This window comes from Pelophylax lessonae (assembly GCF_965119305.1).
Source record: "Pelophylax lessonae genome assembly, chromosome: 2".
Classification (NCBI taxonomy): Eukaryota; Metazoa; Chordata; class Amphibia; order Anura; family Ranidae; genus Pelophylax; species Pelophylax lessonae.
The window spans coordinates 14,261,180-14,280,866 of NC_138769.1; the positions used below are offsets into that span (position 1 = coordinate 14,261,180).

Below are 19,687 nucleotides of genomic sequence, written 5' to 3' on the forward strand. Positions count from 1 at the left end.
TAGTAATATTAATAATAATAATAATTTAATAATAATTTAGCCCTGTGCAAATTGTTGACACTATACAAAATATGTATAATAATAAAAAAAAATGATATATATGTGTGTGCAACTCTACTGTCTCTCTTTTTCTTGTATAGCTCTGTGCAAATTGTTGGCGCTATACAAATAATGCATATTAATAATATTAATAATAATAATTTAATAATAAATAATTTAGTTCTGTGCAAATTGTTGTCACTATACAAAAGATGTATAATAATAATAATAAATATTATATATGTGTGTAACTGTACTGTCTCTCTTTTTATTGTATAGCTCTGTGCAAATTGTTGTCACTATACAAATAATGCATAATAATAATAATAATAATAATAATAATAATAATAATAATAATAATAATAATAATAATTTAATATAATTTAGCTCTGTACAAATTGTTGTCACTATACAAAAGATGTAGAATAATAATACTAATAATAATAATAATAATAAAAAATATTATATATATGTGTGTGCAACTGTAGTCTCTTTTTATTCTTTTGCTCTGTGCAAATTGTTGTCACTATACAAATATTGCATATTGGAAAAAAGGGGTATTGGATGGGATTGTGGTATATCCACAGGGTGGGGACCAAGGGGGACCCAGTGGAATTCCCATATTGAAAAGCGGACTTTGAAGGGCTGGTATAGTAATTGGTGAGCAAACAAATATATAAAGATGTATAAATTTATTGAAAATTGTTATTAAAAACAGAGAACAACATGAATATGTCACATTTGGTAACTAGCAACATAGTTTGAACATGAAGGCATAAGATTAGTCCATAGACAACTCAACCATGTTGAAACGTTGAAGGTTGTTTCTTTGTGATGGTTCGACGCGTTTCACCGGAACAAAGTAATCGGCTTCTTCAGGAACCAGTTATTAGCGGCTAGAAAAGCCTTTAACATTAAACATTTACAAAAAGGAGAAGAAAAGACAATCATGAGTAACCTTCATTGCATATTATTAGTAATATTAATAATAATAATAATTTAATAATAATTTAGCCCTGTGCAAATTGTTGACAGTATACAAAATATGTATAATAATAATAAAAAAAAAATGATATATATGTGTGTGCAACTCTACTGTCTCTCTTTTTATTGTATAGCTCTGTGCAAATTGTTGGCGCTATACAAATAATGCATATTAATAATAATAATTTAATAATAAATAATTTAGCTCTGTGCAAATTGTTGTCACTATACAAAAGATGTATAATAATAATAATAATAATAATAATAATAATAATAAATATGATATATGTGTGTAACTGTACTGTCTCTCTTTTTATTGTATAGCTCTGTGCAAATTGTTGTCACTATACAAATAATGCATAATAATAATAATAATAATAATTTAATATAATTTAGCTCTGTGCAAATTGTTGTCACTATACAAATATTGCATATTATTAGTAATATTAATAATAATAATAATTTAATAATAATTTAGCCCTGTGCAAATTGTTGACACTATACAAAATATGTATAATAATAAAAAAAAAAAATGATATATATGTGTGTGCAACTCTACTGTCTCTCTTTTTATTGTATAGCTCTGTGCAAATTGTTGGCACTATACAAATAATGCATATTAATAATAACAATTTAATAATAAATAATTTAGCTCTGTGCAAATTGTTGTCACTATACAAAAGATGTATAATAATAATAATAATAATAAATATTATATATGTGTGTGTAACTCTACTGTTTCTCTTTTTATTGTATAGCTCTGTGCAAATTGTTGTCACTATACAAATAATGCATAATAATAATAATAATTGAATATAATTTAGCTCTGTGCAAATTGTTATCACTATACAAATATTGCATATTATTAGTAATATTAATAATAATAATAATTTAATAATAATTTAGCCCTGTGCAAATTGTTGACACTATACAAAAGATGTATAATAATAATAATAATAATAAATATTATATATGTGTGTGTGTAACTGTACTGTCTCTCTTTTTATTCTTTTTATTGTATAGCTCTGTGCAAATTGTTGGCGCTATAGAAATAATGCATATTAATAATATTAATAATAATAATTTAATAATAAATAATTTAGCTCTGTGCAAATTGTTGTCACTATACAAAAGATTGAATGGAAAAATATATGCTATATAAGTATATATCCCTCGCGCCTCTGGATGGTCTAATTGTAAATAAATAAATATATATGTGTCTATAGAGTGATATAAATAAATTAATATAATAGTGTGTTGCAGCTGCTAAAGTTTAAAAGTATGTGATAGTTTAAGCCCCTAGGGGTTAATATAGCGCTTGCTCCTAGTTAATCAGGGGTGAACAATTCCTTGTTTCCCACACCTGAAAGTTGTTTGTGTTGGTGGAGACATGAAGATCGGTTTTCAAACTCTCTTTTTATTGTATAGCTCTGTGCAAATTGTTGGCGCTATACAAATAATGCATAATAATAATATTATTTTTCCTTGGAATTAATAAAGTAATCTGAATAATAAAACATCTCCAGTTAATTTCCTTGAAGTCACAGCTATGAGGGATGTCAAGGGGGGGGGGGGGGATCCTGCATGGAGTGTGAGAAGTGGGTGGAGGATGGGAGATGACAAAACTTTACAATTGGGGGCAGTGACAGGGTGGGATATATGAGCTGTGAGCTCTTCAGGAGACACTCATTGCTCCAACCTCCACTGAGTCCTCATCCAGGAGATCCTCATCCAACTTCAGTAACCCTTGGGATCCACCTGCCACCATGACCGCCTGCTCACTCTCGGGGGTCTCCTGTCTGGTGACGGGGGCCAGCGGCTTCGTGGGGCACAGGATTGTCCAGATGCTGCTGGAGGAAGAGCCAGAACTGGAGGAACTCCGGGTCATGGACAAGGACTTGAGCGAGGAGCTCCTGAAGACCTGCCAGAGTGAGTGAGCTTTCTGGACATGCTGGGGGTTCCTGTGGGGTAGGGAAGTCTCTCTCTAGGGACGTTCACTTTCTCTTTTTGTCCTGGTGACCACCGACACTAAAAAATTCAACACTTTGAGTTGTCACCAGAACAGGAATAGAGAGGAAATCTTCTAATGGGGACACTTATTCTGGTGACAACTGTATGAAGGGATTTTCCTGTGGTGTCTACGGGACAAAAGCCCCGTACACACGTAGCGATTGTCGGCCGAACGATCGGCCGTCTTTTGTCCGGTGCTGTCCTGTCGGTTGAAAAAGTGCTAAAGACTGCACACGAATTTTGTCGGCCAACAACAGCCGACTGCAGAAGTGATGTCATGTGATGGTTAACTTTCCGTGTGTTTTTTTTCTTCTCTGAGCATGCCCAGTCTTGCTCATCTGCTGTTTGTCGGCCGAATTCTGTACTGACTGAGGAACAATCGGCCGTTCTGGTGTTGGCCAGCAAAAATTTTAAAGCCTGCACACCAGATTCTGTTCGGCCGAAAAGTCGCAGTCGGTTGTCGGAAGCAAGCATCATGCTGACAATCGCCCCCCCCCATGCAGCAGAATATTTTTTTTATTTTATTTCCTCTATGGACCTGTTTGTTTGGCAACAACTTTGTCATTACCGAATATAAGGCAATACATACCCTTTTTTTTTTTTTTTTTTTTTTTTTTTTTTTTTTGGGGGGTGGGGGGAGGGAACTAGGCCTCCTTTCAGCAATATTGTCCTACAAATCTTATATTTTATGTATGGAATTTATAACTTTAAAAAATAATTTTTTTTTTTGCTAGTTTGACAGTTTTTTTAACCACTTTACCACCGGAGGATTTTGCTGTCTTACGTCCAGGCCACTTTTTGCGATTCGGCACTGTGCGATTTTAACGGACAATTGCGCGGTCGTGCAACGCCGTACCCAAACGAAATTTACGTCCTTTTTTTCCCACAAACAGAGCTTTCTTTTGGTGATATTTGATCACCTGTGTGATTACTTTTTGCGCTATAAACAAAAAAAGAGCGACAATTTTGAAAAAATAACAATATTTTTCACATTTTTTTTTATATGAAATTCCCCCCAAAAAAAAAAAAATTTAAAAATCTAATTTTTTTTTATCATTTTAGGCCAATCTATATTCTGCTACATATATTTTTGGTGAAAAAAAATCGCAATAAGCGATTGATTTGCGCAAAAGTTATTTACGAACTAAGGGAAAGATTTCTGTCATTTTTGGTGTTTTTTTTTTTTTTTGCGGGATTGCGGCGGACAGATCGGACCCTTGACTGACATTTTTGACACTTTTGGGGGTACCAGTGACATTACTGCAGTAATCAGTGCTATACATATGCATTGTTACTGTAAAAATTACACTGGCAGGGAAGGGGTTAATTTTTATTGGAGAGGGAGGGGTTAATGTATGCCTGGTGCTTACTGACGTGTGTGGGGGGAGGTGACTGAGTGACACAGGGACAGATCGCAGGTTCAGCTATGCTGCAATCTGACCCTGCCTGTCACTTAGGCTGCATTCACATGTCAGCGTTTGGATCGCGGGCAGAATCGCCGCGATCCGGAGATTATTGCAAATTGCGGGATGCCTGTGCGTTGCCCGTGATTTGCAATAAACCCCCAAACGCTGAGCGATGTTGCCGCGATTTCCGCCTGCCGAATCGCGGTAACATCGCGCAAAAAAAAAATCGCGGGACGCAATACGCTCCAAAGAAGCTCTTGTACTTTTTTGAGCGTAATGCATCCCACGATTTTTTTTTTTTTTTTTGCTCGATGTTACCGCGATTCGGCAGGCGGAAATCGCGGCAACATCGCTCAGCGTTTGGGGGGCTATTGCAAACCACGGGCAACGCACAGGCGTCCCGCGATTTGTAATAATCTCCGGATCGCGGGCGGAAACGCGCCGCGATCCATACGCTGACATGTGAACGGAGCCTTAGGAGATCCGCCCGCTTTGTTTACACAAGCGGGCGGATCTCCACACTCGATTCCCCGACGATCGGGGAAGAGCGGCGGCGATCGCCGCCTCTCCTCCTCCCCCGGCCCGACTCCCGCTGTGACTGAATACAGCGGGAGGAGTCCAGCGACGTAGGTCTACGTCGCTGGACGATAACGAGCCACATTGCTGCAGTAGCAGCAATGTGAGCAGACCTAAAGTGGTTAAATATTTATTTATTTATTTTTTTTTTAAATCATTTTTTTTTTTTCTTAAATCATTTTTTTTTTTTAAATCATTTTTTTTTTTATCTTCCCCTCTCATTTTTTCTTATTTGGAGCCGGATCACACATATGCAATGACAGACATTTCATGTGATTCGCAGCGCACTGCTCTGCAAATCATATGCAATGCAAATTCAGCCATACAGATTGTATGGCTGAATTTGCATCGCATTCGGACCAAACTCGCACAGGATCCTTTTTTGGGTCTGCACCAGAATCATGAACACCTATGCGATCCTATTCATGTCCGAACTGTCAGTTCGCACTGCGATATGCGAACTGATCTGGGGGTGTCGTAAATTTTGTATTGACACCCCCAGCGATTTGCATATGGCAGTGTGAACTGCCGGCGAGTTGAGTGCGATGCGGGAACCCGCAGTGGATTGGCAGGGTTACCGCATTGCATATGTGTGAACCGGGACTTAAATGAAATTAAAATGTTTCTGGTACAAAGCATGTTGCAAATAAAAAAAAAAAAAAATTTAATTTTTCCTTTACATTTTGCACATTACCTTGTTTTGCAACAGTTAGGCCCCTTTCACGCGAGCACGCCGCCCGACGGAGTCCGTTCTGCTCAGCGGGGAATTGATCCGCCGATCCCCGCTGAGCAGGCAGATGACAGCTCCGTCTCCGCTCTGTGTCCTCTATGGGGGAATCGGATGAGAATAGACCGCCTATCCATTCTCATCTGATCCTCCAGATGGATGGAAAATAGGGTTTCCATCCGTCCGGATTTAACGGACAGGATCGGATCGGACAGCAGCGGGTGTCAGCGCAGATGTCTCCACTGACACCCGCTGCCCCATCGGGATGCATGGAGCATCCGATCTGGTCTGCCTTGAAAAACTGACAGGCGGATCGGATCGCCCGTGTGAAAGGGGACTTAAGGAATAACAGAAAAAAACAATCTATAATTAAAAATTATTTTTTTATTTGCTATTTTTACCACTTTCTTGTGTAGTAGTTTTACAGTTTCTTTTTTAACCACTTAAGCCCCAGAGGATTTGGCTGCTGAAAGACCAGGGGGTTTTTTGCGATTTTTTTTTTTTTTTTTTTTTTTTTTTTTCTGCATGACTTTAACGGACAATTGCACGGTCCTGCGATGCTGTACCTAAAACGAATTTCATGTCCCTTTTTTCCCACAAACAGAGCTTTCTTTTGGTGGTATTTGATCACCTATGCGATTTTTTTTTTTTTTTTTTTTTTTTTTTTTTTTATCATGCGCTAAAAACAAAAAAAGAGCGTCAATTTTGCAAAAATAATATTTTTCACATTTTTTTTTATATGAAATTCCCCAAAAAAAAATGTAAAAATCAAAATGTAACATTTTCGGCCAATTTGTTTTATGCTACATATGTTTGGTAAAAAAAAAATTGCAAAAAGCGTATTTTGATTGGTTTGCGCAAAAGTTATCGCGTTTACTAACAAAGGGAAAGATTTTTGGTGTTTTTTTTTTTTTTAACGCGTAATGGCGGCGATCTGCAATTTTTTTTTTTTTTTTTTTTTAGTACTGCAACATTGCGGCGGACAGATCGGACCCTTGACTGACACTTTTGGGGGTACCAGTGACATTACTGCAGTAATCACTGCTATACATCTGCATATACCTTTTTTTTTTTTTTTTTCTATAATTTGTCTCATTTAAAATTAAAATGTTTCTGATACAAAGCACAGCAAAGTTATTTGCAAATAAAAAAAAAAAATGGCATTTTCCAATTTTAACTTTTTCTTGTTATGCAAAAGTGAAAGAAATGACACAATGAATGAAAATGTAAACACATTTTAATAGTAGCAAAACAAAAAAGAGAGAAAATAGCAGAAAAATAATAGGTATATAGTTATTATATTTGGCTGAATATGAGCAGATAATATTGCCAGAAACACTTCAGAATTCATCCTGCTGCTTTTGTCAGCAGTCACATCATCAATAAATACAAGAAAACCAGTTCCATTGGCAGCCATACATGCCCACACCATGACACTACCACCACCATGCTTCACTGATGAGGTGGTATGCTTTGGATCATGAGCAGTTCCTTTCCTTCTCCATACTCTTCTCTTCCCATCACTCTGGCACAAGTTGATCTTGGTCTCATCTGTCCATAGGATGTTGTTCCAGAACTGTGAAGACTTTTTTAGATGTTGTTTGGCAAACTCTAATCTGGCCTTCCTGTTTTTGAGGCTCACCAATGGTTTACATCTTGTGGTGAACTCTCTGTATTCACTCTGGTGAAGTCTTCTCTTGATTGTTGACTTTGACACACATACACCTACCTCCTGGAGAGTGTTCTTGATCTGGCCAACTGTTGTGAAGGGTGTTTTCTTCACCAGGGAAAGAATTCTTCGGTCATCCACCACAGTTGTTTTCCGTGGTCTTCCAGGTCTTTTGGTGTTGCTGAGCTCACCGGGGCGTTCTTTCTTTTTAAGGATGTTCCAAACAGTTGATTTGGCCACACCTAATGTTTTTGCTATCTCTCTGATGGGCTTGTTTTTGTTTTTTCAGCCTAATGATGGCTTGCTTCACTGATAGTGACAGCTCTTTGGATCTCATATTGAGAGTTGACAGCAACAGATTCCAAATGCAAATAGCACACTTGATATTAACTCTGGAGCTTTTATCTGCTCCTTGTAAATGGGATAATGAGGGATTAACACACACCTGGCCATGGAACAGCTGAGCAGCCAATTGTCCCATTACTTTTGGTCCCTTAAAAAGTGGGAGGCACAAACTGTTGTAATTTCTACCTAAATACCCTCAAATTAAAGCTGAAAGTCTGCAGTTAAAACATATCTTGTTTGTTTCATTTCAGATCCATTTTGGTGGTGTATAGAGCCAAAAAGATAAGAATTAGAATTGTGTCGCTGTCCCCAATATTTATGGACCTGACTGTGTATTGATTTGTGCAAAAGTTATTGCGTCTACAAACTATGGGATACATTTTTGGAATTGTTTTTATTATGGTTTTTTACTAGTAATGGCGGCAATTCGCAATTTCTTTTTTTTTTTTATGGGACTTCGACATTGCGGCAGACAAAGCTGATAATTTTTGGAGACCAGTGACAAATACAGTGATCAGTAAACCCGTGCGGTTCGTTTCGTTCTGAATACATTTTTGGACTCATTTTTCGTTATTCAGATATATCCGAATACCTGAACTGCAGTATAAACAAAGTTTACCGATTGCTCCGAATAACAAAGCGAAATTTGTCTGAATTTCCGAAATTCGAATATAATTTTACATCGAATTCTAGTCAAATTGGAACAGTAAACATATTTCTGAAATCAAAGACTGCGTGTTAGATTAACATTTCAAAATAATGCTGTTTTTAAGCCAAAGAGGATTTAAAGCGATTCGGACATATCTGAATACCCGAATTGCAGTATAAATCAACTTTGTGCGATGCGGTACCCAAAAAAAATTGATGTCTTTTTTTTTTTTCCACAAATGTTGCTTTCTTTTGGTGGTATTTGATTACCAGTACATTTTTTTTTTTTGTGCCATCAACAAAAAAAGACTGTAAACTTTGAAAAAAAAAAAACCCAATATTTTTTACTTTAATGCTATAAAACATTCCCAATAAAAAAAAAATGTAAAAATCAAATTTATTTGTCAATTCAGGCCAATATGTATTCTATTACATATTTTTGTTAAAAAAAATCCCAAACTGGTGTATATTGAGGTGTGCAAAAGTTATTGCATCTACAAACTATGGGATACATTTTTGGAATTTTTTTTTTTAATTATTTTTTTTACTAGTAATGGCAGCAATTCGCGATTTTTTTTTTTTTTTTTTTTTTTTTTTTTTTTTTTTTTTTACGGGACTGCAACATTGCGGCGGACAAAGCTGATAATTTTTGGGGACCAGTGACACAATACAGTGATCAGTAGACATGTGCGTTTTCGTTTCGTTCCGAATAAATATTCGGGCAAATTTTTCATTATTCGGATATATCCGAATACCTGAATTGCAGAAGTTTACGGAATGCTCTGAATAACAAAGTGAAATTTGTCTGAATTTCCGAAATTCGAATATAATTTTACATCGAATTCCGGTCAAATTGGAACAGTAAACATATTTCTGAAATCAAAGACTATGTGTGTATAGAGTAACATTTCAAAATAATGCTGTTTTTAAGCCAAAGAGGATTTAAAGCAATTCGGATATATCTGAATACCCGAATTGCAGTATAAATCAAGTTTACCGAATGCTCCAAATAAGGAAACAAAATATGTCTAAATTTTAGAAATTCAAATAGAATTTTACTTTGAATTCCAGTTAAATTAGAACTGTAAACATATTTCTGAAATCAAAGACTGTGTTATTAGTGTGGTTTTTTTTTTTATTTCATTTATTATTGAAATATTGAAATATATTATTTCAAACTGATGCTGTTTTTGTTAAACCAAAGAGGACTTAAAGAGTCATTGTAATAATTTGATGAAGATTTTTCCTTTGTTCACCTTGCCACATTCGAATTAAAAAAAAGAAAAAAGAAAACTTAAGTTTTCAATTTAACCGACTTTAAAATGTATCGATTCGATTGTAAATGTCAATATGAATTGAATGAATTAACCGACCGGTTTTAACAAAACTAGAGTTTTAGATACTAGATTAAGGAATCGAAACAAAACACATTTTTTTTATCATGCACATGTCTAGTGATCCGTTCCAAAAAAAAACAATTTGCACTGTCGCTGTACTAATGACAATGGCAGAGAAGGGGTTAACATCAGAGGCGATCAAAGGGGTAAATGTGCTTTCTAACTGTGTGGGGGAGGTGCTTTGACTGGGGGAAGACAGAGATCCGTGTTCGTGCTTAGCAGAAACACAAGATCTCTATCTTCCCCTCTCACAGAACGGCGGTCTGTCTCTACTAAGGAAGGTCGCCGGGTGCCAGCGCACATCGGGTCCGCCGGACCCGCTGATTGGCTCCGGCTGTGTCTATTCACAACGGGACCTGGGCACACGCGTGTCCCAGACCCAGTGCACAAAATCGTGTACAGGTACGTGATTTCGCGCAGGGGGGGACGCCCTACCGGAAGAGGTTATTAATTGATTGAACAGTACTGACTGGAATATTCAAGGCTTTGGATAACTTTTTTTTTTTTTTTTTTATATCCTTTTTTAACGTAAAATAGTTCAATTTCCTTGTTACGCAGGTCTTTTGACAGTTCTTTACTGCTCCCCATGGCTCAGTAACTAGCCTGCTCAGTACATCCACGTGAGAGCTACCAAACTCATTTATTCTTTATACACAGACATTAATTGTAATTTAAAAAGCCACATCTGTGGGAAATGAACCTTTAATTGGCATTGTAACCTGTGTGTGTCACCTTGTGCTTTTGTACCAAGGAAAAACATTCCAGGGATGGGTGGAACGTTTCATCAGGGACATTTGGGTTATTTCTGTTATTATTATGATTTAAAAGGGAGCCAAACAACTATGTGATAATAAATAGCTTCATATCATCACTAAATAAAAGACAGTTTATGATCAGTCAGATTCTCAATATATAAAAAAAAAATAAATAAATAAAAAATGGATTTTTCATATCAATGCCAACATGTCACCATTTCTGCCAGAGGATGCAAACTTTTGAGCATAACTGTATATTATTGTATGTGAAATATTTAATGACTTTTAAAGCAGTTTTACTGTAAATGAAAGTATATATATAATATGCCCCATTTAAAATGTTTACTGAAATTTATGTTTTTGGTACAAAGAAGGCTTTTTGAAAATGGGGAAGAAAAACATGTTTTTTTTTTTAAATTTTGTGTGTGTGTGTGTATATGTATGTGTATATATATATATATATATATATTACGTCATCGGAGACCCGATTGAAGCCGCATCCGGCTTTGATCGGGACTCCGACCAGCCAGCGGAAGTGCCGGCTAGTTGCTTGGGTCTCCCTGTGGGACGGGAGACCCAGGCAGAGCTGCAGAAGGCAGCGGGAGGGGGGGCATCCCCTCCTGCTCGCTGGGGTAATGATTGAGTGGCTACTGAGCTGCATCGGTTGTTACCGCCTGAAAGCCGACCGCGGGCTCAAAAAATGGTACTGGGATCAGGGGAGGACTGGCCCAGGGGCAGGGGGGCAATTTCCCCCTGGGCCGCTCTGATGCCACATAAAAAGGCTGCACCGCTTCTGCTACAGACGTGCCTAAAGGATTATTGGTGAAGGGAAGTTAAAAGTCCCTGCCGCTGACCTACTGAGTGCGGGTTGAAGACAAGGACAGAGCGTAGGCTCCCAAGCATGGATGGTGTAAACTGTGTCCGAGCAGAGGCTGGTTTAATGCCCCAAAGGAGACCCCCCCCCCCCATCCCCCTGGCCAGCCCCAACCAAGCTGTCCCAGCTCCCCCCAACTGCCCCCAGCTGGCCAGGTCGGGAACCGTGAGTAGAGAGTACCGGGAGCGGAGCTTCAGCCTAGAATGAGGGTCAGGAGGAGGACAGGAATGGGGGGAGTGGGGCCCAGCACCATGGGCCTTTGGTTTGTACTTGCCCCCTGGGCTGAGAGTTGCCAGTCTGCCCCTGACTGGGATGATGCCTCTAGCTGCAGGCATCACCCCGGTACAACCACTTATTGCAGCCGACGTAGGTCTACGTCGATTTGCGGTAAGTGGTTAAAGTTTCAAACCTTTTTTCCTCGTTTTCCATATACAGGGATGGAGACGCTGCACTTTACCCGGCTTGTGCCTCATTTAATGTCTCAAACTGCCTTTGTTCTTGATTGAATCACTGTCAGCTATTAGTTACTGGTGGGAAAATAGAATACTGTTTGTGTTGGTGGTTCCTTAGATAATTAATTCAGGTTCATTCTATTTCTGTACACAATTTCATCTACATAGGATAATGTAATCAGGCACCTGTCCTGGTGGGGTAATCTGATCAGGAGGAGGATGTCCATCCTGTATATATTTGGTGTGAGTTTGTTCAATAAAGGTTCCAGTTCTATACAAGCTAAGTTTCGTCTAGTTTTGTATGGGGGGGCGGCTAGAATATTTGATATCTATGTTCAGACTGGAGGAAGCGATATTCTGACGGAAGCACACAAATAGTATGGGTCGCGGTTCCGTTACAATGATGAAGCAGGTTTGTGTTTGTGGGGATTAGCCCTTCCCAGTGCTTGCTGTGAAGAAGACAATGCGGAATTGAGAGACGAATTGGAACCTTTATCCATATTATCTCCTCTCTCTCGTTTTTCTGTGATTTATTTTGCTGCCACCTTTATGCCTTGCCTTCTTGGAAGGCTAATTTGAACCTCCAACATTTTCTTTTCCTTCAAGTGGGATTTAATCATGGCCTCATGTTCCTTATAATTCGGAGATTCCATAAATGGTTCTAGTTTTGAGTACACACCATCAATATCTTTTTTCTAATGACACAATACGTCTTTTGTATTCTTCCATCAGAAGTTTCATCATGCTCTTTGTGCATTGTTGTAGGTGATTTTCCCATCTTTTTTTTTTAAACATCTCATCAATGTTATCCAACGTGGGAAATAATTTGTATACGCAACCCTAGGGGAATTTATCTCTTCCTTGATGTAGCGCTCAAAACTTTCTATGTGCCAGAATAACAAAGCCTTTTTCTCCACTAATCTTTCAAGATGGAGAAAAATAGAAGCCCTTTCTGTCTCTGAAGTGTCTTTTTTACCTTTCTCTCTATACAGAGTCAACAAGGACTCAAATTCCTTGTCCTTGAACATTATGGAAATCACGTATGATCAGTCTCAGATACAGTGGTCCATTGGGGGCGCAGGGGCGCCACCCCCCCATCCATGCATCCGGCCCCCTAATCTACATGCAGGGTGCCGGATGCATGGATTCCAATAGGGCTTTTTTCTTGAAAAAAATGGATTCCAATAGGGCTTCAAAAAAGGGTGAGCTCGGGGCGCAGAGCACTGCGCCCCGAGCCCACCCAGTTGTAAGACAATAGCGAATGAATATTCGCTATTATCACACTGATTCTCCTCCCAGCCAATCAGGAAGTGGGTTCCCGATTGGCTGAAAAGAGAAGCGATTTTACTGGCCATTGGCCAGGAAGATGGAGGAGACGCATGGCCGGAGGAGAATCACAGCCACTCAGCCATCTGGGAAGGAGGAGGTAAGAATGCTGGCTGTCCGTCCGGCCGTCGGTCCCGCGCGGGGGGTGTTGGATTTGCCTGCCGGCTGAGGGGGGGGGGTTTTATCATGCAATGCAATTATCATGCACCAGCCACCACTGCTCAGATATATGAATACATATAGTTCAAAAGATAGTGAAAAAATGATATGCAGTATAGAAGACTATATAATGGTGAAATAAACAGGGGGGGGGGATGGGTATTTGCTACCCTGAATTAAATGTAGAGGTTTCACCGTTAGAGAGTCAGTCTGCCAACATCCCAGTATCAGATTGAACCAAGTATTCCCCTATAGGAGTGGGGATTTTTCAGGCAGGCATGACACCAATGTAAAGAAAACAAAAAGTATGCAATTTTATTTATTTATATCATAATAAAATGGGTAATAATGATGTATAATCAACAGTGTTGGGCATGTAACTTTTTAAAAAAAGTAATTAGTTATAGTTACTAGTTACTTCTCCCAAAAAGTAACTGAGTTAGTGACTGAGTTACATCAGTAAAAAAGTAACTAATTACCAGGGAAAGTAACTATTGCGTTACTTTAAAAAAATAATCAAATGTCAAATAACTTGTATGCCCCTTGTATGGGTGGTATTTGCTGAGTGGTACCTGCGTGGTACACTGGTACGGTACCTGAGTGGTATTTGCTGAGTGGCACTGGTGGTACCTGAGTGGTATTTGCTGAGTGGCACTGGTGGTACCTGAGTTTTATTTGCTGAGTCGTACTGCCTGGCTGCGTGTTGCACTGGTACCTGAGTGGTATTTGCTGAGTGGTACCTCAGTGGGTATTTGCTGAGTGGTACCGGCTGGCTGCGTGGTGATGATACACTGGGACTGGCAGTGGTACTTTATTTTTTTTTTCTACTCGAGTGGTACCTCCTGTTGCTGGTGGGCAGTGATGGCTGGTGGTGGGGGTACTGGCAGTGTGGTACAGTGAGACCTGACCTGAGTCTGACTCCTAAGTCCACTCCAGTCCTGACTGTGGTATTTTGTTTTGTTCTTTTGGTACCTGCTGGCTGGTGGTGGTGGTGGTGGTTGGTTGTGGTGTGGCACACTGGTGGGGTCTGAGTCCTGACTGTGGTATTTTATTTTTTTATTTATTTTTTGGTACCTGCTGGTGGTGGTGTGGCACACTGGTGGGGTCCGTCTGACTCCATCCTCCAGGCTGTCTGTGACGGGACTGTGACTGTCCGACTGACTCCTCCTGTGCTGCTGTCCCTCCTGCGACTGACCGAGCGCAGATGGCTATGCCTGTGGACAACTGCGAGGAGTGGACAGCGCCGGCCGGCAGGGTCATAGAGGAGTGAGGAGAGAGGAGTTACACTACTACCCTCTAGTGGTGGTAGATGTAATTGCGGTAACACCACTTAAGTAATGGGAACGGCGTTACCACAGAGGGAAAAGTAATCAATTAGATTACTAGTTACTATAACGCTCCTGCGTTTTACGTATGATGTGGATTTTCAGCTGCAGAAATATTCCACTTCAGTAGTCATGTAGAGAAACGCTGAGACACCAATCCCAACTCTCAATGACTCATCATGTGTGGATGATCTCAATTCAGCAAGTAAATACACACACTCAATAAGATGTTTCCTAGAGTGACTTATGTATATAGTAACACAGTGATGATAGGCTGAAGAGACAGGTTGGGTAGAGATGGTAGATGACAGACACTTGAAAGGAAATGTTCTTGAAAGTAAGATAGTAGCAGATGGGATGCAGATAGGTTTAGCAATCATGTATGGTAGCAGATGACAGAGTAGCAGGTGGACATACAAGAGAGATCAACCCAGTGCAAGAACAGGTGGTAGTAGGCTCAAGAGCCAGCAATCTTAGATAATGCAGATGTAGTAACAGTCCCCAGTATGCAGAGCCAGATAGTGCAAGCTTTAGTATAAAGGCCATAGAGGTTTCCCCTGTGGGGTACTTATCACCAACAGCAATGCAGCAGAGGAGAGGTCCGGCAAGAGCAGATGACCCGGCAGCGGGACACAGGGATCAGCGCAGCGTGGCTCCGACAGCGAGGTATGCTTGCAAGCATGAGAGCTTCAAGACAGGTTAGCATCAAGGCACAAAGCAGTTTGAACGAACACATGTGAGTGAGAGCCGGCGATCTAAATAGCCATCCAGTCCGGCGCTCAGTGATGACAGCATCAGCCTTAAAGGTGTATGCGCACCTTACCAAAAGAGAATGGTGGGGCGCATACACTTATGAAAGAGTAATTAGGGTACCCAAAGGTACCAGAACATTACAGTTACCCGCAAAAGTAACGGCGTTAGTAACGCTGTTTACTTTAAACGCCGTTATTCCCATCACTGATAATAAAACCAAAACAGGTACAATGGAATGAACAACCAGCATCTTCATGACAATATGCATCCTAATGTTGTGAAGCATAAGTAATACAAATATACTCCACATCACCCGACGCGTTTCAGGTTGCTATCCTTTCATCTGGGGTATATGATAGGGAGATTGCATGAATTAATTTGCTTCTGTTAATTAAAAAAATATGACATTGTTTCAATAATCATCATGAAAGATAAAACATTGTATGAGAATGCCATCCAATAATCAGGTACCTACCAGCCTGGGGTGAAGAAGGATCAACAGCCATAGGACAATAACAAACGTATGTGAATATAAAGAGGCCCCCACTAAGATGATCAGGGCAGCCATCAGAAATTTGGGGCCCCTTACACAGTTTTAGGCCTACCCCCCTCCCCCCGGGCCTGACCGCCAACATTCCCCAGGGCCCTCTTACCATGTCGTCATCCTCCTCCAGTCCCATGTCCTTCTTCATCCCATGTCCTCCTTCTCCTCCAGTCCCATGTCCTTCTTCATCCCATGTCCTCCTCCTCCTCCAGTCCCATGTCCATCTTCATTTTATGTCCTCCTTCTCCAGTCCCATGTCCTTCCTTATCCCATGTCCTCCTTCTCCTCCAGTCCCATGTCCTTCTTCATCCCATGTCCTCCTTCTCCTCCAGTCCCATGTCCTTCTTCATCCCATGTCCTCCTCCTCCAGTCCCATGTCCTTCTTCATCCCATGTCCTCCTCCTCCTCCAGTCCCATGTCCTTCATCCCATGTCCTCCTCTTCCTCCGGTCCCATGTCCTTCTTCATCCCATGTCCTCCTTCTCCTCCGGTCCCATGTCCTTCTCCATCCCATGTCCTCCTTCTCCTCCGGTCCCATGTCCTTCTTCATCCCATGTCCTCCTCCTCCAGTCCCATGTCCTTCTTCATCCCATGTCCTCCTCCTCCAGTCCCATGTCCTTCTTCATCCCATGTCCTCCTCCTCCTCCAGTCCCATGTCCTTCTTCATCCCATGTCCTCCTCCTCCTCCAGTCCCATGTCCTTCATCCCATGTCCTCCTCTTCCTCCAGTCCCATGTCCTTCTTCATCCCATGTCCTCCTCTTCCTCCGGTCCCATGTCCTTCTTCATCCCATGTCCTCCTTCTCCTCCGGTCCCATGTCCTTCTTCATCCCATGTCCTCCTTCTCCTCCGGTCCCATGTCCTTCTCCATCCCATGTCCTCCTTCTCCTCCGGTCCCATGTCCTTCTTCATCCCATGTCCTCCTCCTCCAGTCCCACGGCCTTCATCCCATGTCCTCCTCCTCCAGTCCCATCTCGTCCCACCCGAGAAAAATAAAGTTGAACGGTTCTAGCAAATGCCGCCCCTCCTGTCCAAGCATGAATAGCTGGAGAAGAGGAAAGGGTGGGGCCTACAGCTGTGTGTGAGGGCTAGTGAGGGGCAGGACCCCCCACATAGTGCCAGTCTGCAAGGGAACGGCGGAGCTTACAATTGAATGGTATTGCGAGGACAGGTGGCAACCCTACCCTGTTTGGGGCCCCTCGGGATTCCCAGGAAAAATCCCCACTCCCTTTCTAGGAAAATATACCCCCCAAAACATCCCCTCCCAGCACAAATCCCCCCACCGTATTAGTTTTTCTAGAGCAAACCCCCCAAATCTTCACTCCTGGCACAAATGCCCTCCTCCTTCCTCTCAACACAAATCAGCACTCCTGGCTCACCTCCCCAAATTTCCCCTCCTAGAACAATTCTTACTTCCTGTTGCCCCCCCCCCCAAAATCTCCCTCCCAACACAAATTCCCTCCCCCCAATCTCCTTGTGATGACCTCACATGATACCACAGTGCCCAGGGCAGGCACTTGCCCACCCCTGCTTCTGGGTTTAGGACGCACACGTGCACGCCCCCCAGGAACTTGTCAGCAAGTCCCAGCCAATGATTAACAGCTAAGAACTGCTGATTCACTGGGTCCAATCACAGCCCAGCGCTCTGTGTTGACATTCAACACAGAGCTCTATACACAGGGAGCGATCTCTTGTGTTTCTTATCCCTGCAAAGCAGGTTTGAGAAACTGAGAGATCATTAGTAAAAAGCGGCACTCTGTACACACATTACACATAGTTAGGCACATGTTCAACCCTTTGATCGCCTCTAGATGTTAACCCCTTCCCAGCCAGTGTCATTAGTACAGTGACAGTGTACAGTATTATCACTGATCACTGTATTTGTGTCACTGGTGATGTCAGTGGCAGTTAGTCAGTTCCCCCCAAGCGTCAGTTAGTATCAGATTGGCCGCCGCACTATCGCAGTCCCATTATAAGTCGCTGATAGTTGCCATTAGTAGTATAAAAAAAAATACAAAAACAAATATTCCAGTATATATCACATAGTTTGTAGGCGCCATAACTTTCATGCAAACCAATCAATCTACACTTTTTGGGGGTGTTTTTTAAATCAAAAATATGTAGCAGAATACATTTTGGCCAAAATTTATGAAAAAATTCGCTTTTTTTTTTTTTTTTTTTTTTATGTTTTATAGCAGAAATTAAAAAAAACATTTTCAAAATTTTTGTCATTTTTTGTTTATAATGCAAAAAATAAAAAACCGCAGAGGTGATCAAATACCACTGTAACAGATCAACTGGCACCCAGACTGGGTACCTCCGTTGACAGATGCTCCAAGCACTCCACCAGACACCATAACCACCTCAGACCCCACGAACCGCCGCAGCTTGGTTGGGGTCTCGCCGTCTCCTATCCACCCTGGACCTATGACAAGGCTCCAGGTTCCAGTGGGTGAACCTCTCTTTCCCCAGAGAGTGAAGCAGGAACAGGAACAAGCTCTTACAAGAGCTTAGTGATTATTCAAGGGAGTATGAAGAGCATAGCAATCCCTTGTAGCATATTCCCCCAATAAGAGACAGGACTCTAGATTGAGGGTGAAGTAGAACTCTTTATTGAACCCACTCACACACATTATATACACTATCAGGTCAGGTGAGTCTGATCACATTAGCATAAGCAGATGGAATTGTATACAGAAACAAAATTAACCTGAACTAGCCATCTGGACAGAACAATGTGAGGTCATTACCATTTAACAATGGGACAGGCAGACTTAACACAATCCACATCCCACCTCAAAACAGACAATAGGACAAGACTTCCAATCACAGTCTGTCCGTCTCCTAGTACATGGAATACACATCTACATATTGCTATGATTATTTAGGTGTCAAAAACTTCATGGCAACAGGCTATAGGTCTCAGTGTAAAGTGGGATTAAATCTTCATATTTCTTGAGAGATATTGTTAATAAATATTACTCTCCCATTTGAAGTTATCCAAACCATTTTCTCAGCGTCCTTTAAGTATCTGTCTTTCACTCCTCGTGACGGTGAGTACCGTCACAACCACCAAAAGAAAGCTCTATTTGTGGGGGAACAAGGACACATTTTATTTGGGTACAGTGTCGCATGACTGCGCAGTGGTCAGTTAACCACTTACCGCATACTAACGTACCCATACCTCGGGTAAGTTTGCGGGGTTATACCGGAATGATGCCTCTAGCTAGAGGCATCATCCCGGTACCGTGGTTTGAAGCTGACGGTCGGCTTTCCGTCGGTAACGACTGATGCGGCTCGGGAGCCGCTCGATCGTTACCCGGGTGAGCGGGAGGGGACGTCCCCTCCCTCCCGCCGCCTTCCGTGGCTTTGCTCGGGGCTCCCGTCCCACCGGGAGCCCCGAGCACCCAGCCGGCACGTCCGCCGGCTGGATGGAGTCCCGATGAATGCCGGAAACGGCATCGATCGGGTCTCCCGATGACGTAACACGGAGGCGGCGTCCATGACGTCACTTCCGGGTTACTGTGCTGCAAAAGGCGGCAAATTTGAAAAACGGCTGTATGCAGAAACGCCGTTTTTGGCGTTTTGCATACATGGAAGTGTAGTGGAGGGGTCTAGGGTCTTTTAGACCCTCAATCCCTCCATAAAGTGTACCTGTCACTATATATTGGTGTCACAAGGGATGTTTACATTGCTTGTGA

General features: G+C 41.3%; 1 protein-coding gene across 1 annotated transcript in view; it reads left to right on the top strand.

The window, feature by feature from the left end:
- Positions 1 to 2,670: 2,670 nt before the first annotated feature.
- LOC309547186 (3 beta-hydroxysteroid dehydrogenase/Delta 5-->4-isomerase type 1-like) overlaps positions 2,671 to 19,687 on the top strand; it is a 57,335-nt gene continuing 40,318 nt past the window's right edge. Inside the window, exon 1 of the mRNA XM_082246973.1 lies at positions 2,671 to 2,952. Coding sequence (XP_082103099.1) covers positions 2,790 to 2,952 — 163 coding nt within the window. The 5' untranslated portion in view covers positions 2,671 to 2,789. The remainder of the gene's footprint in view (positions 2,953 to 19,687) is intronic.